The following is a 17,763-nucleotide window of genomic DNA, read 5'->3' as shown; positions in this document are numbered from 1 at the left end:
GCGCTAACTGCAGACCAGTTCCAGAGGTGGGCTCGGCTCGGTTTTTCCCTGGCTCGGTTCTCTGATAACAAGAGCGCATGAGCAGAACACGTCATCTCCATCAGGCTGCACATCGCGATTCACACTCCATTCCAGTAGGTGGCGGTAATGCCCCTCCGGAAGTTGCTTGCCAACCAACACAAAACAGAAGAACAACAACTATTAACATCCACGAAAGGTTGCCGTCTTCTCCTGACCCTCCACAAACACCGAAGTACAGCAATAATAATCAAGCATAACTTTCTGAATGTGACCGGCTCCACCATTTTGATTTGCTTGATTCCCTCCTCCTTCGTCTTCTTCTTCTTGTGTTTTATGGCGGTTGGCAAACAGGTTTTGGTGCATTACCGCCACCAACTGCTTGATTTCCTCCTTCAATACTGGCAGTAATACTGCAGATCGTCACTAGGATGCGAGGAGTCAAGGAACCAAGAGAGCATGATGTGTAAACGGTTGTCAGAACCAAGCTCGTTCTTGTTAACTGACCCGAGCTAGGACCGGTCCCAGCGTGGATCGGTTTTTCAAGGGTAGTGTAAATGGGGTAATAGAGCGATCATCTAGTGCGGTCCTGTTTCCTCTATCCGTCTCACCACGATAATAAACAGACTGAATATATAGTGATCTGAATTTTTTCCTCACACCCCACTCAAAACATCACATCTGCATGTATCTATAAAGAAGATAAAATGAGACACAACTTTGACATATTCATCTATCCACCCATCCATTAAATTCTGCTGCTGCCCATCAGTTTAAAGGTAGAGTAAAAACAGACCTTTACTGATGAGATCTGAGTGGTGCTACTTTTTGACATACATATTTATAGTTTTTCAGCGGTTCCTATTGAAGTGCCAGCGTGTATTTTGTAGTTAAACTTGATATGCTGGTTTGGTTTCCACACCTTCATAAAATGTCGAGGAACACAAACAATGTGTGAGAAGACACATCCCTGTTATAGGAGTTTTAGAAACACACATGCTGAGATAAGCTGACAGAAAAAAAAAAACAAAATATCTGAGATCATGACAGAACCAGGATATGAAACCTCTGTGGAAGAGAAGCTGAGCAATAATGGCATCAGTACAGTTTATATCAGGTTGAAATGGAGGAGTTTTCTGTATCAGTGGTTTTCTTGGCCCCAGAAGAAGACCTAATGAGGACGGCAGAAACTCTAAATGAGGGCATGTAAAAGGTTGTGTTCATGGATGGCGATACAGTCGTATAGGAGCAAGACAGGAACTATAATCCAGAACGATTTATTACAGATCCCTGGGGTCCAGCCGCACAAAGCTCAGCCTGTATGGCAGATCGCTTTTTCCTTATCTCAGTTTGACACAATCTGAAGATAGATAGAAAATATAGTCTAAAGAAAACTCCTGCTGCAGTTAATTCCAATTTAAATAGCTAAACAGAACCCTTATACAGATGACTCTTTTCTTCTTATTTACTGCTAATTTCTTCTGACACTCTTCTATACAGAGGTGACTGCTGTAAAGCTTCCCAGAATCCCATCTGGTCATCGGCTGCCGCTGCAGGATGTCAGAGCAGACAGGGGGCCAGGAATGGTGGCGTTGGTAGCCAGGGCTGGTTGTCAGGATGTCAGAGAGGGGAAGCAGTGGAGAGGGGGAGCGAGCAGTCAGCCAGGTGGTGCCGCCTGTCGACAGGCCCGCTGGAGGAGCAGGAGGAGGGGTGTACGTCTGGGCTCATCTCATGCTGCCAGCCTAAATTGGTGTTTGGAGAGCAGGAATGTCAGCTCATCTGGCACGTGTTTTGTTTGCCAGTGTTTCCAACAGGCAGCCTGACTCCACAGCAGGTCATCTCCTTGTAACTCTCCAGAGAGGGAAAAAGCACGCACACAGAGATCATATTAGAGATGGCGTCAGCAGCTAGCTCAGTTTAATGTATCTCTCTGTAGCCTGTGTGTAAATCATGTAGCGAAGTGAAATGGAGCATGTACATACATTTGCCATCGTCCTCTGTGGATGGTCCGTCTGTCTTCAGAGGGGTTGACCTCTGCAGATGGACTGAACTGAAGCTCTCTTACAGTTAAAACCAAAGAAAATGTGTCTGATCTGTACACCACAGATCTATGCTTCTGGTTCAGTTGGACCCAGCCTGGTGGTTCATTCTCCCTGCGTTTCAGAAACTTGATTGGAACTTTGGACCTTTTAACCTGGATCTCTGTGGAGTTGCAGCTCTAAATTTTCGATGGTAAATTAACTGACGCTGCTTCATTCTTGGGTTATTTTGTGCGAGATGCTGCAGATCTGTGGACCCGTTTGTTTATCCATGATGCATTGTACGTCCATCTGTTCATAAAAGTATCTAAAAAGTCAACTTTTGTGTTTATACTTTAAAATATTAACTGGGAACTCTTCAAAGTTCTGTCTGTAAGGATGATAATTAATCATTTAAAATAGGCTCTCAAGTCTAAACTGTTTAAAACATGTTTCCAAATCCCTGTTAAACAACAGGACTGGAAAACAACTGAGCTCAAAAGAATTCATTTAATAAAAGGAAGAAAAAAAGAAAACCTAATTGTTGAATTCAGCCGACAGATTCTGAAAAGCACGGACGTCGTTTGAGACTATTTGTATCTGTGATGAACAGTCACACAAAGAGAAAACCTTCATAAAACAGAAAACTCAGTTTTCCATTTAGGAGCGAATACAATGCAGCCCTTCCATTTATCGTGGGAGCTGTTGTCTGGCTTGTGAAAGAACACCTTTTGTGCAAAAATAACACACAAGATTGCCATCTTTCAGCACTTTGTCTTTTACTACAGAGGGGGGGAAAAAATAAAAACACTTACAGTGTGGGTTTTTCCATTGCTAACCAACCGGACACACGCAGCTGTAGGAAATTGTATCTTGGAAATGAAAATCTGTTTCTCTGATGTAGATGAGATGAGTTCAAATAAAAATCGGTGCACTACGGTGATTTAAACACACACGTAACAAATGGACGTGTTAAGATTACCAATAATGTTTGTGCTCCATGTTGTTTTTTTTAAATTATTTCATGGTCAGAACACAATTTGATAAATCTAATAAATTATCTATAGAGTTATATAGCAGAAGGCTTATCTTCCTCTTGATAATCCATCCATCATATTAGTAGTTAATATTAAATATGCTAGATTAAGGTAGCTTAACTACTATAATCTTGCATATAGATTCTGGAACCTTCAAGCTCCAGCAACATTTCTCTCCAACTAGCTTAGAAACAGTTTGTTAGTGCGCAACTTATACCTATTCATACTAAAAAGAAGGCACTAAATCCTATCAAAGGGGTCAAATAGATAAGGTCTGTTGTTTATCGATATTTAGGAAATAAACATTATTAAAATAGAGACATTTTAGGTGGATGGATGCAAACGTTTGCTGTAACAGAGCTACTAACCAATAGGAACAATGCATAAATTTTAGACCTTGGATTCTAGATAGTTTTAGAAAATAAGGTTCAAAGCTGCAATTGGCCAATTAAACGTCTCACTGTGACTTCACACCACCTTTTATCCCATTTCACGCCTACGTTTCCATATCGCCCCTTCCCACTTCTACTTTGCTCACATTTCATACTCATGAACTCCAAAATTATATTTCAGTGTCATTTTATTGGACGCTTGGTAGCAGCTTAATACATAACAGTTAAAACAATCATTTGCTAAAAGCAGACATAACAATTCTTTTTAGTATTATTTCCTGGCGATTTTATGATCCTCTGTAAATCAGTTAACTTTTATGAAATTTGACATATTATGACCCTGATCAAATCAAAAGCCCAACCAGCCTCCAGCTGGTATATTTATGAGTCGGATAACCGCATTTTTTTTTTTACAGCAGACTGTAGATTATGATCTGCATTTTGTTTTTGACATATGATTGTTATAAAACAGACTGTGTTGTACAGAAAGTCCTAAAAGTACAAAAGTTAAGTTAAAGTCCAAAATGATGAGGGAAGCTAAAGGACTGGTGTCTTGAGGTTGAAGTTTTGTAAAAGTTTTTCTTTGGATGCACTTCTTTTCAACTTTTCTGGTTCTTCATTAGAGCTCCTCGGCCACACGTTCAGGTTTGCAGCTACAGGTTTCTGTTCTGGAAATGTAATAGTTGGTAGAATTAACATGTTAAAGAACTGCTGGACTTCCTCTTCCTCCCTGTGTAAACTCCCTAAACACCCTTTGCCCAGAGTCAGCCTATTAACAGATGGTTCAGTCCGTCCCAGTGGGATTTGTTAGGCCACAAACCCTTAACTTGGAGGGATCACTGAGAAGACCCCCCCTCATTTAGTCCTATAATGTAACTGTGTCTGGTCAGCCAAAGGGGCCTGTGCTGCAGTGGTAAAGACTTTAGAGACGATCCAGTCCCAGGCCTCCAGGCAGATAAACTTTAGATCTGCAAAGCAGCGAGAAGCTCATTAGCATCTTAGTGCGGTTGTACAGTGATAAATGGGAGGATAAAAATCACAGTTGCTTAAAGCATACATGTGTCTAAAACAGCGGATATGCTTAATGATCCAAAGCCTTTAGATTTTCTAAATAAGTCATATTTCATGCATTCATGCATCAGTTCCATCTCTTATTGCCCCGTTATCTTTTACAGTCTGTGACCTGCTGTTGATAGCTGTGGGTAAGGCAGATGCACCCAGGGCTTAAAAGTAGCACAATAAATATGCTGCTTTTAATGAGATTGGTGTGTCTGATGTTTGTGAACATTTATGCACCTTATTTTCTTGTAACATTAATGTAAGCAGCGGTTTGTGCAACGTTCCAGAAGTCCAGCAATGTGCTAAAGCTTAAAGATAATCAGTCATATTTAGCAGTCATATTGGTCTGCTGGCTATGCTTTTTGGTTGTAGCATCTTCCATATGTTAAATTCATCTTAAACTGTAGTTCTTTATTGTGGAGCGACACAGACCTGCTGGATCTTTACTGCTAATATTAGGCTGCAATATAACGTATAAGTGATGAAATGAACAAACTGATATTGCAAAAGTACCGATCCAGCACTAAAATGGTGATATCTGTATCGGCGAGTACCATCAAATAGGGCTCCGATACCATTTTGAGAGCCAAAAGTTTATTCAACTATTGTCACCCATTCCAGGTAGGCAATAAAAAGTTCTACTGGATTGACTTTTTATTAGGCTTTTTCCAGCTTCACAAAGGTAGGCAGCAGCTTGACAAAGCCACGATTGCAATTAATTTACATTCAAGTAGTATGCAGTTCTTCATATATACACACACACACACACACTCACATCAATTTCAAATGGATTTATCGGTATGGTAACGGTATCGGCCAATACTGCACAGCCAGGTATCGGGTTTTGGTATCGGGGTCAAAAAATGGCATCGCCGCAACACTAGAACAAACCTTACTAAATAAAAAGTTAATATAAACATATAAAAGCTCTAACTTTCAAAAGATTAAGGGCTTTTAATGATGCATTTGGGGAGTTTCTTCTTTAGGGTGGAAAGATGACAGAACATACTTCATAATGTCAAAAGCTTTATCTTGGTTTTAAAGGTTTTACTAGAGGAAGAAAAAAAAAAACAACTAACCTGTTTAGTAAGTAGAGCCCCTGCTGGCACCATCTCCAAGCCTCTAACCAAGTCTTTTCAAATACATTATTTTTAGCTCAAGAGTTATTAACAGTGCTTCTTCTTTGTCGGCCATGTTTAATTAAATTAAATCTAAAAGTTTTGTGAGACTTCCTGCCTGACATTTTCTTTTTTTTCTGAATAAAATCTGTGCGTGGTGTTATGCGCTTCCCCTGTGACTGCACACCACACACTGTAGGACCACACCTGTTATAACTCTTACCTTTTATCACCCTGTGTGAGCTTTCCTGGGTTTTGAATTATCACCAGAAAATGTTAAAATCATGTCGTGTGAACCATGACACCTCTGGCACCAAGTTTCACATGAATGTAAAAGTAGTCAGATACTTATGGCAACACAGTATGTTAGTATTTAAAGGAAAAAAAAAAAAGATATAAGTGTTAAGTTTTACACTTACATCTAAAGGTAGATTATTTTTTATATTAAAAAACAAAATCAAAATATTATACATTCACAAAACAAACATCAAACATTTGGAGCATTTGGCATCATAATGTTTAGTTATTCGACAAACCTTTTAACATGGTTGTTAAATGAAAATGCTGTTTTTCTTTATGGTCAAGGCTTTTAAAAATGTTAAAAACTTGATGATTTATCAGAACAATCTTTGATGTAGGAACTTGCTACCCTTCTGTTTTTAACTCTTTAAAATTTAGGAGTTCGGAGTTGACTCTCTTCTAATCGTTAACCCTCAGCATGACGCTACACCCACCAAACCTCACAGTTGTTAACATATTTATTGTTTCTAAGCCTCACCTTGACTCTTCAAAATATTCTCCTTGACACAGTTGCAAATCAGTCGTTTTCCACCTCTGACCATAAACCTAAATCCCGTTTTTTGGATGACGTCAGCTGCTTAGAACCGAGAGTGATAGTCAGCGTAGCAACAGATTGAAGATATTTAGAGAAATGAACAAAGAGAAAGCACTCGGTTAGTTATTCCAAAAAACAATTTCAGCATCATCCACCCCTTGTCTACTTTGGATGCAGAAATAATTTAGAATTTATTTACATAAAAGAAATTGGAGCATTAAAAACCCATCAGCCGAGGCCTTTGGAGGGTACTCCTGCAGTTGGCAGTCATATACCTCGGTTATTCTCCAGCTTCTGTAGGGAGGTGTGCACAGTTTAAAAGTTTGTATTAAAGAACAGCTCCCTTCTGAAAAAAGTTTACTCTCCTCTGATGTTCAAAATTGCTTTTTGCTGAAAGTTGATCGTTTTTTTATTATTTAACTTTTGCTGAAATTGATATCTGGTGTGGGCGTCCGTTGCGCCGATCAGCCATTCAGATTAGAGAACACACGCAGCATAGCATCTTCAAGGCATTAATCATGGTCTATAGCAGCCTAACATCCATCTCTCATCCTCTGGCTCCGCTCAGATGTAGTCAGTGTCAAACTCTGCTATTTTCATGCTGAGAGAAATCGCCCATCTTACTCTGCCACGGCTTTGCTCCACTTTACATCATTTATCATGGTGAAAGCTGTTGTTTGCTGTGGGAAATTTCCAAGTAATATTGAAACCGCGGTTGCACAGATGCTTTGTACACACATTCAATTTTGCTGTGTTGGCTTGAGATTAAGCGGTTTGTGCTGATCCGTGTGTGTTTGTGTTTGTGTCGCAGGAGATGGAGGAGAGGATCCAGCATTTTGATACATTCCTGTGAGGTGGAGAGAAGATACTTTTCAGGGAGATCCTGATCAGCCTGGGACCACAAAGACTCACTAAAAAAAAAAAAGACGACAACCAAAAAAACAAAACCCCACACTCACAAAGCAGTCTTGATTTGTGAGAATGAGGACATTCGTTGGTGCTATCGTCTCAGGAACCTGGCCATATCCAGACCCATTTAACACAACCAAACACCTGCAGGTGTGCGGGTCATACACACACCCACAGTGACGGGCAACCCTGGTGCTACTCGGGTGCTATCCTAATATCCATGCTGCTCTTGGGAACACGTCTCAACTCAGACAACCGGCAAAACAAACACATCTGGACGCTTCTCTCCACAGCAGGCAGCTGGTACATACCTTCACACTCTGAGACCCTCACCAGCAAAAGTGTGAATGCATAGCGCTGCCTGGAAGGGGGGCGATCACCTCCTGAATCACTGTTGCAGCCCTCTTGCCCTCAAGTGGAACTCCTCGCCGTATGGGCCAGTTATCACCACGCTATTATGTTGCTTCCTGCCATTTCAGCTGCTTGACCTGTTCGATATCTGAGCCACAGACGAGGAAACTCACCCGAGCAAAAGCTTGCAGGGAGGTTGTAGGTGATGTGAGCACAGCAGGACGACGAGCAATCATGTCCTGTTCATTATATTGGTCATTGGGTGTGGAAAGCCTCTCTTCCCCCCTAAAGGTGTTAATTTAGTTTAAAAAAAAAAAGGAGCAGAGTGTAGATCCTCCTCTCTGAGCACGGTGGCTCACAGACCTTATGAGTTCCGTTTTAGCAGATTGTCCCTGTTCTGAATAGCTTTAGTGTTTAAATCCTTATATGGGCAAAGAATCCTGCTAAAAATGTTCAGTTCTTTACAATGAAATGCCAGGAAAATTCAGGATTTAGTACCTTAAACATTAGTGTTTGTAGAGGACGTGTAAAACGGATTGGACAGGGATTAGTTAAAATGACCAACCATTACCAAGGGTTGGTTTTACTGGTTCAGCTGGATCAATAGACAGTTAGATTTTTGCAACGTTACACAAAATATGCAAAGGTTTTCCATTTTCCCCCGCTTTAAAGTACTATAGATTTTTTTTAGAGCTGGTTTGAGCAGTGCCCCTCCCTCACCTGTTGCTGCTAACAGAAACAGATCGTGTTACTTTAGCCATTTTGGGGATAATGTTTGTCAGAAATAAAAACAGATATTATATTGATCCAGCTTTTAGCAGATAGAGCTTCTGATATTAAATTTAAATTGTATTATCCCATCTAGTAGCTATAAGAATGAGAGCATATCTCTTTAAAAGCAATTAATTGATTCTCAATTAATTGGCTGATTGGCTGCTTTGGTTAGCTACCAACCAATCAGCATTAAGGATTACAAAATGTGCCTAAATTAGAGGGCAGCAGTTTACTATGGAAACTTTAAAGTACAATTAATTTATTGATTTATTCAACATTGGACAAAAATAATTGATTCAATCTTTAAGCCCCTGGTGCCATTTAAATCGTTTTATTAATAAATGGCAAGAATGAAGGTTTTATAATTTATAATAGGCAAGTATTCCTCTTTGCCATCAGCCTAACCCTTGGTATGTAGTAGATGGAGTCGCTGCTCTGGACATTATTAGTCCAAAGGGGGGACTAATAATGTCCAAGGCAACAAATCACAAGTTAAGTTCATGTTTAATGAGCCACAGTGATGATTCTACTGTAGCGTAACGCAGAGCAGCACAGGAACCATGAGAGAAATGGAGAAAACTGAAAACAGTCCCAACCCTTATAAAGTAGTTACCGGTATTGTTAGAGCTGGGATTTTTTTCTTGCTAAAATTGTATTTTTATTTTTAACAATTCATGTCCAATCTGATTTGCACAAAAGTCCTTTCTTCACTTCTAGGCTGGGATTTTTTTCTTGCTAAAATTGTATTTTTATTTTTAACAATTCATGTCCAATCTGATTTGCACAAAAGTCCTTTCTTCACTTCTAGTTTCAGGTATTTTTAAACATCAGAAGGTAGGATTTAAAAGTACTACCTTTTATTTAACTCAAATTTATGTCCATGTGATTCCCTTCCACTGAACTTTGCCTCCTTTATCTATTTGACCCCCAACACCCCGACTGAGGACCTGGAAGTACAAATAGGAAGGCGGCTGTAGGTTGCACTGCCTAGTGTGCCTTATTTCAAATATTAATAGATCAGATTTAATTTAGTTTTAGATGGGGTGGGTCTTCACCATGGGGTGTGATCCTACAGCAGAAATAGATTATAAATATATTAACACTACACTAATTAAAACATGTTGGTTTTAACTGCGATCTAGGCAACAAAAGTACATTTTTATAAAATAAAAAACCCAGCTGGCTGACATTTGAGCCAACCAGAGGAACTTGGCTGAAGCGTCTGCAGCAGATGAAATTGTATCTTTAAATGTATTCACGTCTAGTCAGGCCCCAGACCAGCTGGGGGAGGTCGGGCTCCACTTGAGCAGGAAGCAGTCGTAATGAGAGCCCCACAACAACAGCTTTCCCTTAGTGTTTTAATATGGGAGGCTGAACTCCCTCCAAAGGTGCTGACACACCGCCGCCCGCTCTCTGGCCGTCTGTTTGAACTCAACGTATTCTATTGTCATTACAGTTGGTTTTATTTTGTAAACTTGATTATTTTGTATTTCTAATTTTCTTTGCTTGAATTGAGATTGTTAGGCATGTTTGGATTTCTAATGAACAAGGCCAATTCTAGGCACACACCCTCCCACCAATAGTGTGTTACAGATCCCTTTTTTATTATTATTTTTTATCTATCAGCAGACTAGAGAAGCTGGATTCTCATCTGTGGCCGTTGCAGTATAAGTTTTCTGTTTCTGTGGTAAATCAAGGTGTTTACTGAAGCTTTATAAAAGGTTTAATGGCATTCTCATGCTTTTTGGAGATGTTTTGAGCAGGTGCTGACTGGACAAGACCCCCCTTCTTTTTCCTCAAACCTTTCAGGTCCACTCCAACTCAAGCTTGCGTCTGCCTTTTTTCCTCTTATCCTTGGTGACTTAAGCAGAGACGGTATGCAAACAGGCGATGACAGCTTAGCACTTGGACTACTGCAGTGAAGGGGGAATAAAAAAACAATGCTACCTCAGCTTAATTTATCTTAATGCGTAATCTGTTTACCGGGTGCTAAAGTACTGTCACAACATCTACAGTATCATATTCGGTACCAGACGAGTCAAACCGCAGCTGCTGCAGTAATCCAACAGTTGTTTATCTCTCTCAATGTGTTTGTATGTTTTGAATTTGAGCCAGATGACGATGATTGCGTTAAGGATGTGATGCAGGCTGTATTTTAAAGCTTTAGTTTCAGGTTCCTTGATCTGTTCCTCCTGCATTTTCTCAGCTTCCTAAAAGAAAAAACATTTTGTGCAACTGTTGCTTTTGCTTTCCATAAATTCTTTCCCTCTTTTTTGGCAGATTTTCATCTCATTCTTACTATTTATTAGCAAATATTTGACACGTAATATTCATGGAATTTTCAGATTTTTTTTTGTATGTCATGAAGATGTTCATTGAGCATTACACGTGCGTTTTGTAGCGTTTGTGTAGCAGGTTTATTTGGCGTCTATCGGGGGGTGTTAAAGGGTTTACAGGTCTCTCAGGTTCAACATGGGACAAAATGCCCTTTGAGCTTTTTGGTTTTTTTTTATTTATTTTATATTTTAAGTGGTTACAGACTGTGACATACTGGAAAAGACTAGCACAATAGTAGTTAAGGTAGTATGCTTTGTGCTAAACAGTTAAAAATGACCAGACTGATTCTTTTCACCTTGTTCACTTTGTCTTTAGTTTCTGCCAAACATTGTTTTATTGATTTATATAAATTTGAACATAAAATCTGGGTTGTTAAATGTCATACATTGTTATCTTCCTTTCTTATGGATTTTAGCCAGTTTGGACTAACAACCAATTTTTGTCTGGTAGATGAGACTACTTAGTCCAGTATGCAGAATAAAATGGTTTGTTGTAACCCTACTTTGTTTAATTCTTCCCCTTTTTTTTGTGTCCCATACTTCTGTTCAGAGCGTTTTGTAGCCTTGTTGGTTCTGTTCCTTTGTGTATTTTAAACACCTGTTCACAATGTTACTTTAGTGTAAGTTATATTTGAAATTTTACTGTATTTCTCAATAAACTGCTGTTGATATACTTGAATAAAGGTGCAAACTAAATAAAAAAAAACTCCTTGGAAGAAAGTTGAGGGGTGGCACCTGGAGCTTTTTCACACTACACCTACATACTACACTTACAAACCTTAATTACTTTTAATTAAAGGAAAATCAAACACGTACACCCTGCAGATATTAAAGTTGTGGTTTGCCTTTTTATTTAGGCTTTTTTACTCCGATAGCTGTAAATCAGTGTATTAACTGCCTTTGAGGGTCTTCAATCTACTGAAGCATCCTCCTTTAGTATAAATCCAGCTGTTCTTCAAAGGCTTCAGAGGTTGGAGAATATTAATGAATAAACAGCAGCAGGCAGGGAGAAATATGAGACATTTAAGGCAGGATTAGGTCATATCTAATGGTCTGAACATCTCTGGAAGACAGCAACTAGTAAGAGTATGCCCCTGTCTCAATACTCTCACTAAACCCTATGCCCCACTATGGTGCAAGTGCACAGGATTGCAAATTTTCTAGATTTACTTGTTAAATGTTTTTTTCCAATGTTACTGCTAAAAATTATTTTAAAACTGCAACAAGAAATGTCTCACATATGCAGTAAAATATGAATTATTTGGATTATTACACATGAGGACCGATTTTCATCACAGGTACTTGAACTCACTTTTAATTTTCTTACCTTTTTCTTGGGCAATAAACTAGTAAAATTCAAAGGAGAGGATACAAAAAGATGTGGAGTAATAAGTAGCTGGAGCAAGAACAAAAATGAAGGAATAAAAAATATTCAGGCTTGTCAGCACATTTTCCTTTATTTTTTTCCCTTTTCAATGTTTTGATAAACGGAACTAGAAAAAAATAAAGGTGTGGCTACTTTCCATTTGCAGCAATAAATATTAAAAATGAAAAAATCTGTGTAAAGACCAGATTGCTTTTGAAAAAAAAAAGACAAAATGGGAAATTCTTTTCTCTGTAATTTAAGTTCGTAAGCATCTCTTCAAATATGAATCTCTTCTTTAAAATGAATTACCAACGTTTATTGAGTTTTGTATTTTAAGAGGCTTTCTTTAACCATTGGAGAAATGGTCAATTTAAATACCACCGAGGGTCACTGTTCCTAAATGTGATTTTTCTACACAAGGTTCTTATTTATAATTAAATAGAAAAGGACAGTCTGAAATAAAGCTGCTTTGATCAGATAAGCATAATGCACTCTGTAAATAAGGTGGTGGCTGCATCATGCTGTGGGGATGCTGATCAAAGATGAGTCCAGTCAAAACCTGTTAAGATGCTAAATAAGCCTTAAAATTGTGACAGAAACTTACCTTCAGGGCCAACACCCTTATCACTATATAATAATTTAAAATCTGGAGGCTTAAACAGATGTTCTTCATTTAATCTCAGCTTGTGTCCCCAGATGTGCAAAGCTTGTTATAAATATCCAAACCTTGTACCTGAGTTTCACTTTGACTAAATACACAGAAGCAGACAGGACAACGGATCCATGTTCCTGTATATGTAGTAGGGTTTAATAATAACGATTGTTAGTTGCTTCTTTTTGGGTACAGATTTACAGACATATGTTGAATCCAGCCTATGAGTCTTTTTTGTTTTTTTTCTAAAAACATTTATACAGAATTGCTTTCAGGTTGTAAAATATACATATTTCCTTCCTGTATTTACAGAATACCAGCCCAGCATCATTTGTGGGCTGAGATAAAACACACTGTATAAATCAGAAAATAGGGCGGGGGGGCAGATGAAAGACGAAAGAACCCATGGATTAACAGATAACATCTATGGTAACAGTCACAGGTGAATATTGTGCTTTTTTTCCCCCTTCAGTATCAGATCAGACGATGACAGGAAGAGGAATCCCTCTGTCTCTAATGTAAGCTTTGTCCCAGAAAGTAAAGGCAGAAGAGGGAAGGCTTCGGATTATTTTTCCTTTGTTGTTGTGCAACTCCAGCCCCAATCTTGAAATCTCAACATTTTCAATTTTTCTCACAGTGAACTCTATATGACCCAGATTTGATCATCTTCTAAGTTTAATGATTCGTTAAAATAAAAACTGGGTCACAGGGAGTTCACAATCTGGTTCTGGAGCTACCTCATAAATTCAAACGATTAATTTGGCTTTCTGACACAGTGGAGAGAAGAAGCTCCTCCGACCAGTCGACGAGGAGGAAAGCAGTGCTGCTCGGCTCCTCCATGCTTCCTCTTCTCATATAAATATCATTACGTCTAAACCTAAACCTGGCAAACACCTGATATGACAAAAGCCTGGACCTGCAATGGATTTCACTGAGGTGATGGACTCATAACGATCTGGAAGAGACTAACTAAAAAGACAACCTCACTTAAATAAACCAAAAGCTTAGAAGTTACTAAGAGGGCCCCTGTGCCTGTTGGATGAGAGGATGAACTACTACCATGACACGTACAGCACTCGAGGTTAGGCATCGTCACCTGGCATGGCTAAGTAGCATGTAGAACATGAGTACATTCTGCACAGGGTTTTGTTCCATGGGTGAGGGGTGAGTTTGTGGGGTTAGCCGCGTGGATCGATGCTGATCGGTCGGCCCCTTCCTCTGAGCGGCCGTCACACATCATCGTCCCGCATGGGGAGTTTGGCTGCGACCCGGCACGATCCAGTCCGAGCTACCGTCAGCCGCTCTGGATGTACTTCTTAATGACCACGCAGCCGTGTCTGAAGAGCGGGCAGGGCAGTGACTGCAGGAGCGTCCATGTGTTGGTGCTAGGGTCAAAGGTCTCCATGTTGCCCAGGGCTGGACCCTCGCTGCTCACGATGCCTCCTGTGGCGTAGATCTTACCATCCAGGACGACGGCACTGCACAGCAAGGAGACAACAGTTATAGTTATCAAACAGAGATTTGGGCTTTCAGATTGGATGTTAAAGACATACAGTTCTGTGAAAGCCGGCTTTCTGATTGTTAACTAGTACATGTGCAGGTTACAGTTTATACTACCTACAGTAGAGGTTCTACTGCAGCTCAATGATCTTGACATTCAAATCTGATTTCTAAAGGCTTTTATGCCAAAATTCTTTTGATAAAAAAATAAAAAATGTTTTTAAAGATAATTTAGCAGCTTTTTTTTTTCAGGAGCTGGACAATGTCACCGTGATCTACTGACAAATTTAAGTTCTGAAAAGGTTAAAGCTTCAAATTTGCAACACTCTTCCATCATAGCCTTGCTTTCAGATTCACTTCCTTTTAACAATAATCCACTTATATGAAAAACATCTCTTTGGAGCAAAACCGTTTCGTTTTAGCTGCTTTATGTTGGATATTTTTTTCCCAAAAACTTTCAATTTTATTGTATATAATGTAAATACTACAACCGAAAAGCTACCTGCCTTTAATAGTATTAAAAGCTGATTTCCAATTAAAAAGAAGCCTGATGACTCAAAAATAACTCATCCAATGTGCCTTAAACCCCTAAAATACGACAAAAGCAGTTAAACCCCTCCAAGCATCAGTTAGTCATCAATAATTTCAAATCTGGTAAGGTTAACCAAAAAAAAAATAAAAATAAATAAAATGTTAAGGAAGCTCCTCTGCAGAATCTCATCCAATAGGTGAGGATTAAAAAAAACAACTTCTGTAATGGATCAGTTTGGAAAATCCTCTCATCTTTAATGTAAACAAGATGACTGCAGATTTCCGGGGAACATGGTGCGTCTCAATTTCAATTCAGTTTAAGTTTATTTCTATAGTGGCAATTCACAACAGATGTCATCTCAAGACACTTTACGGTTCACCAGATTATCCACTCAATTGATTCAAATTTTTCTATCTTAGGAAAACCAGTTGATTGCATCGACTCATTGACTCGGATGCAATGCCTCACACTAAGCATGCTTGTAGCGACAGTGGAGAGGAAAAACTCCCTTTTTAACAGAAATCTCCACAGAATCAGGCTCAGTGTGAGCGGCTGTCTGCCGAGGCCGACTGGGGTTCAAGGAGACAGAAGCAGAGCTACAAAAAGCAGCTATAAAGGGCGGCCCCGTCCAGGAAACACACAGCCAGGCAGACGAGCTCTGAGCCAACTCCCATGCCAGAGGATGAAGAGAGCACATCCAACCAGTCACAGTCAGAGAAACAGGACTACACTGGAAAACAGGCCGATCTCAAACATCTAAAATGTTATTAAAGTCCCGCTGGAAGAAGAGGAGGTGGTACTAGAGGCTAACTTGGTGTCAGTGTAGACAACACACTAGAGTCACAGTGAATCTGTCCACAAGGAGGGACAGAACAGACTCTACTTCTGATGAAGCTAAGGTCTCTGTGTTTGCAGCCAGATGCTGCAGATCCACCGGTCTGTTGTGGTATTGTAGAAGAATCAAAGCTTGCGTCTAAAAAGAGCCTAAAAAAGCAGGCTGGTTCTGTTCTGTTTTGGTGCTTCTGGTTTGGGACCTCGTGCGAAAGAGGGATGCATCAAAAAATCGGGGAAAAAAAACATTTTTTAAAGCAACTTTGAATGTTTTGACTATACCTGAACCAACAACAGCGATGTAAAAAACTCATAGAAAGCATATAGTTGGATTTTCATGTTCTTTTGACATTTTTCCATATGAAAAAGCTGACTTTTTATTAGGTTTTTATCTGCTTCTGTGTGAAGTTTAAAAAACTCTAAACTCGATGTATGAAATCAGATGAAAAGGTGATATTTAACAAAAAGAAACCAATAAATTCTGCTTTACTTGCTTGGAAAATCGTAAAAGAAAAACAGTAGCCTTCTGAATGTGCTCTTGAAGTGTCCTCAGGAAGGTAGATGTAAAAGCATCAGGTTCAGCTGCTTGTTTATGTCTCTGTCAATAGCAGCTCAGAAAGGTCTGCTCCTGTCCCTGACATCCGGAACCAGTATTACCCAGTCAATAGGCTGGTAAAAAGGTTAAATAAGCCAGCTGGTTACGAACACGCAGTCAGGGCAAAACGAGGTCATCAGCGTCTATAAGTAGCTTTATGTAAGTTACTGCTGAGGCTTGGAAATGAGATAGCTGGGACTCCTGGCAGCAGCAACATAGCTCATGTAGTTGATCCTCTGATAACAGACACTCATCTATTCAAACATGTTGATTGTGGTGCTGGCGGCTGTGCCTGCCATCATCTGACACCAGCCGGCGGTTCCAGAGCAGGAAACAAAAGTTAAATCGCACATTACATTACCTCTCAAGGGCACAAAGGAAGAAGCAAACTAATGAAAAAGCAAATATCTTTACAAATGTGCTCATTGGATCGGAGAAACAGAAGCAGGAGTTTATGTGTGGAAAGGATTAAAACTTGGGCTGTAAGCTGATTAGAGCTTTGTTGCTCCTATTGGGCTTTGGAATGATCTGCATTTACATAAGGTGCACGCTACCAGAAATGAAATAAATAAACACACGCAGCCGACAACGAGCAGGAATCCACCGCGCTGCTGGGATGCAGGAAGATTATTACTGAAAGCTTGAATCTGCTCAGCTGATCCAGTGGAGAGGGCACAGGGTGCAGCCTGGAGCTGCTTGTTCTGATAAACAGAGGGGGGGTGCAGAGCCTGCTGAGGGCCCGGTGCAGTGAGGAGAGGGGGGGCTGAATAACCGCTCTCCTGCATGGTGACCTGCCAAGCTTCATCCTCGCTGCACAAACGCTCACTGCAGCCATTTCTGAGCGCCATTCTCTCCCCACACCATGAATTTCTTGTTTTTCATCCTTCCCTGCATCCTTTCCTCTCTCTGTTTTGTCAGACTTAGTTAAATGTAGCAGAACAGTTGCCTGCCGTGTGCTGGTGCAGCTTATCAATAACTCTGACAACATGATATATGCTGCACATTCTACCCATAAGACCAGTCTGTAATTGCCTCCCAAATGCATTTTGTCCACGGTCTTTTTTCCCCCCTCTGTCTGAAACAGAAAAAAAGGACTAAAAAGTGAGTTTATTATTTGGTAAAACTGCATGCCTCATTGGTGCGGCTTAACGAGGATATTAAGGTGTGATCCCTTTGCTTTTAATTTTCACCTATCGCCTTCAAGGACTATTGCTTGCTCATAAACGGAGAGTTTTTGTTTTCCTCTTTTATGAGTAAAACTAAACACACATCCCTTTTAATCCATAACCCTCCATCTCTAATGGGCAGGGCGTCCCAAATGTTTCTATGGAGTCAGTGTGACTTAGGGCCACTGCTCTTTAGCCCTTATACTATATATATATATATATATATATATATATATATATATATATATATATATATATATATATATATATATAT

The 17,763-nt window shown here is 39.7% G+C and overlaps 2 protein-coding genes across 5 annotated transcripts in view; one reads left to right on the top strand and one right to left on the bottom strand.

Annotated features, from left to right (window-relative positions):
• atad2b (ATPase family, AAA domain containing 2B) overlaps positions 1 to 7,402 on the top strand; it is a 97,450-nt gene extending 90,048 nt beyond the window's left edge. The window contains exon 28 of the mRNA XM_015394660.1: positions 7,289 to 7,402. Coding sequence (XP_015250146.1) covers positions 7,289 to 7,330 — 42 coding nt within the window. The 3' untranslated portion in view covers positions 7,331 to 7,402. The remainder of the gene's footprint in view (positions 1 to 7,288) is intronic.
• Positions 7,403 to 12,995: 5,593 nt separating this feature from the next.
• klhl29 (kelch like family member 29) overlaps positions 12,996 to 17,763 on the bottom strand; it is a 350,083-nt gene continuing 345,315 nt past the window's right edge. For all 4 annotated transcript variants that reach the window (XM_015395203.1, XM_015395194.1, XM_015395219.1 and 1 more), the window contains one exon: positions 12,996 to 14,343. In XM_015395203.1, coding sequence (XP_015250689.1) covers positions 14,160 to 14,343 — 184 coding nt within the window. In that variant the 3' untranslated portion in view covers positions 12,996 to 14,159. The remainder of the gene's footprint in view (positions 14,344 to 17,763) is intronic.

This window comes from Cyprinodon variegatus, unplaced genomic scaffold (genome assembly GCF_000732505.1).
Source record: "Cyprinodon variegatus isolate N-32 unplaced genomic scaffold, C_variegatus-1.0 Scaffold25, whole genome shotgun sequence".
Classification (NCBI taxonomy): domain Eukaryota; kingdom Metazoa; phylum Chordata; class Actinopteri; order Cyprinodontiformes; family Cyprinodontidae; genus Cyprinodon; species Cyprinodon variegatus.
This window is presented reverse-complemented; position numbering and strand designations above follow the sequence as displayed.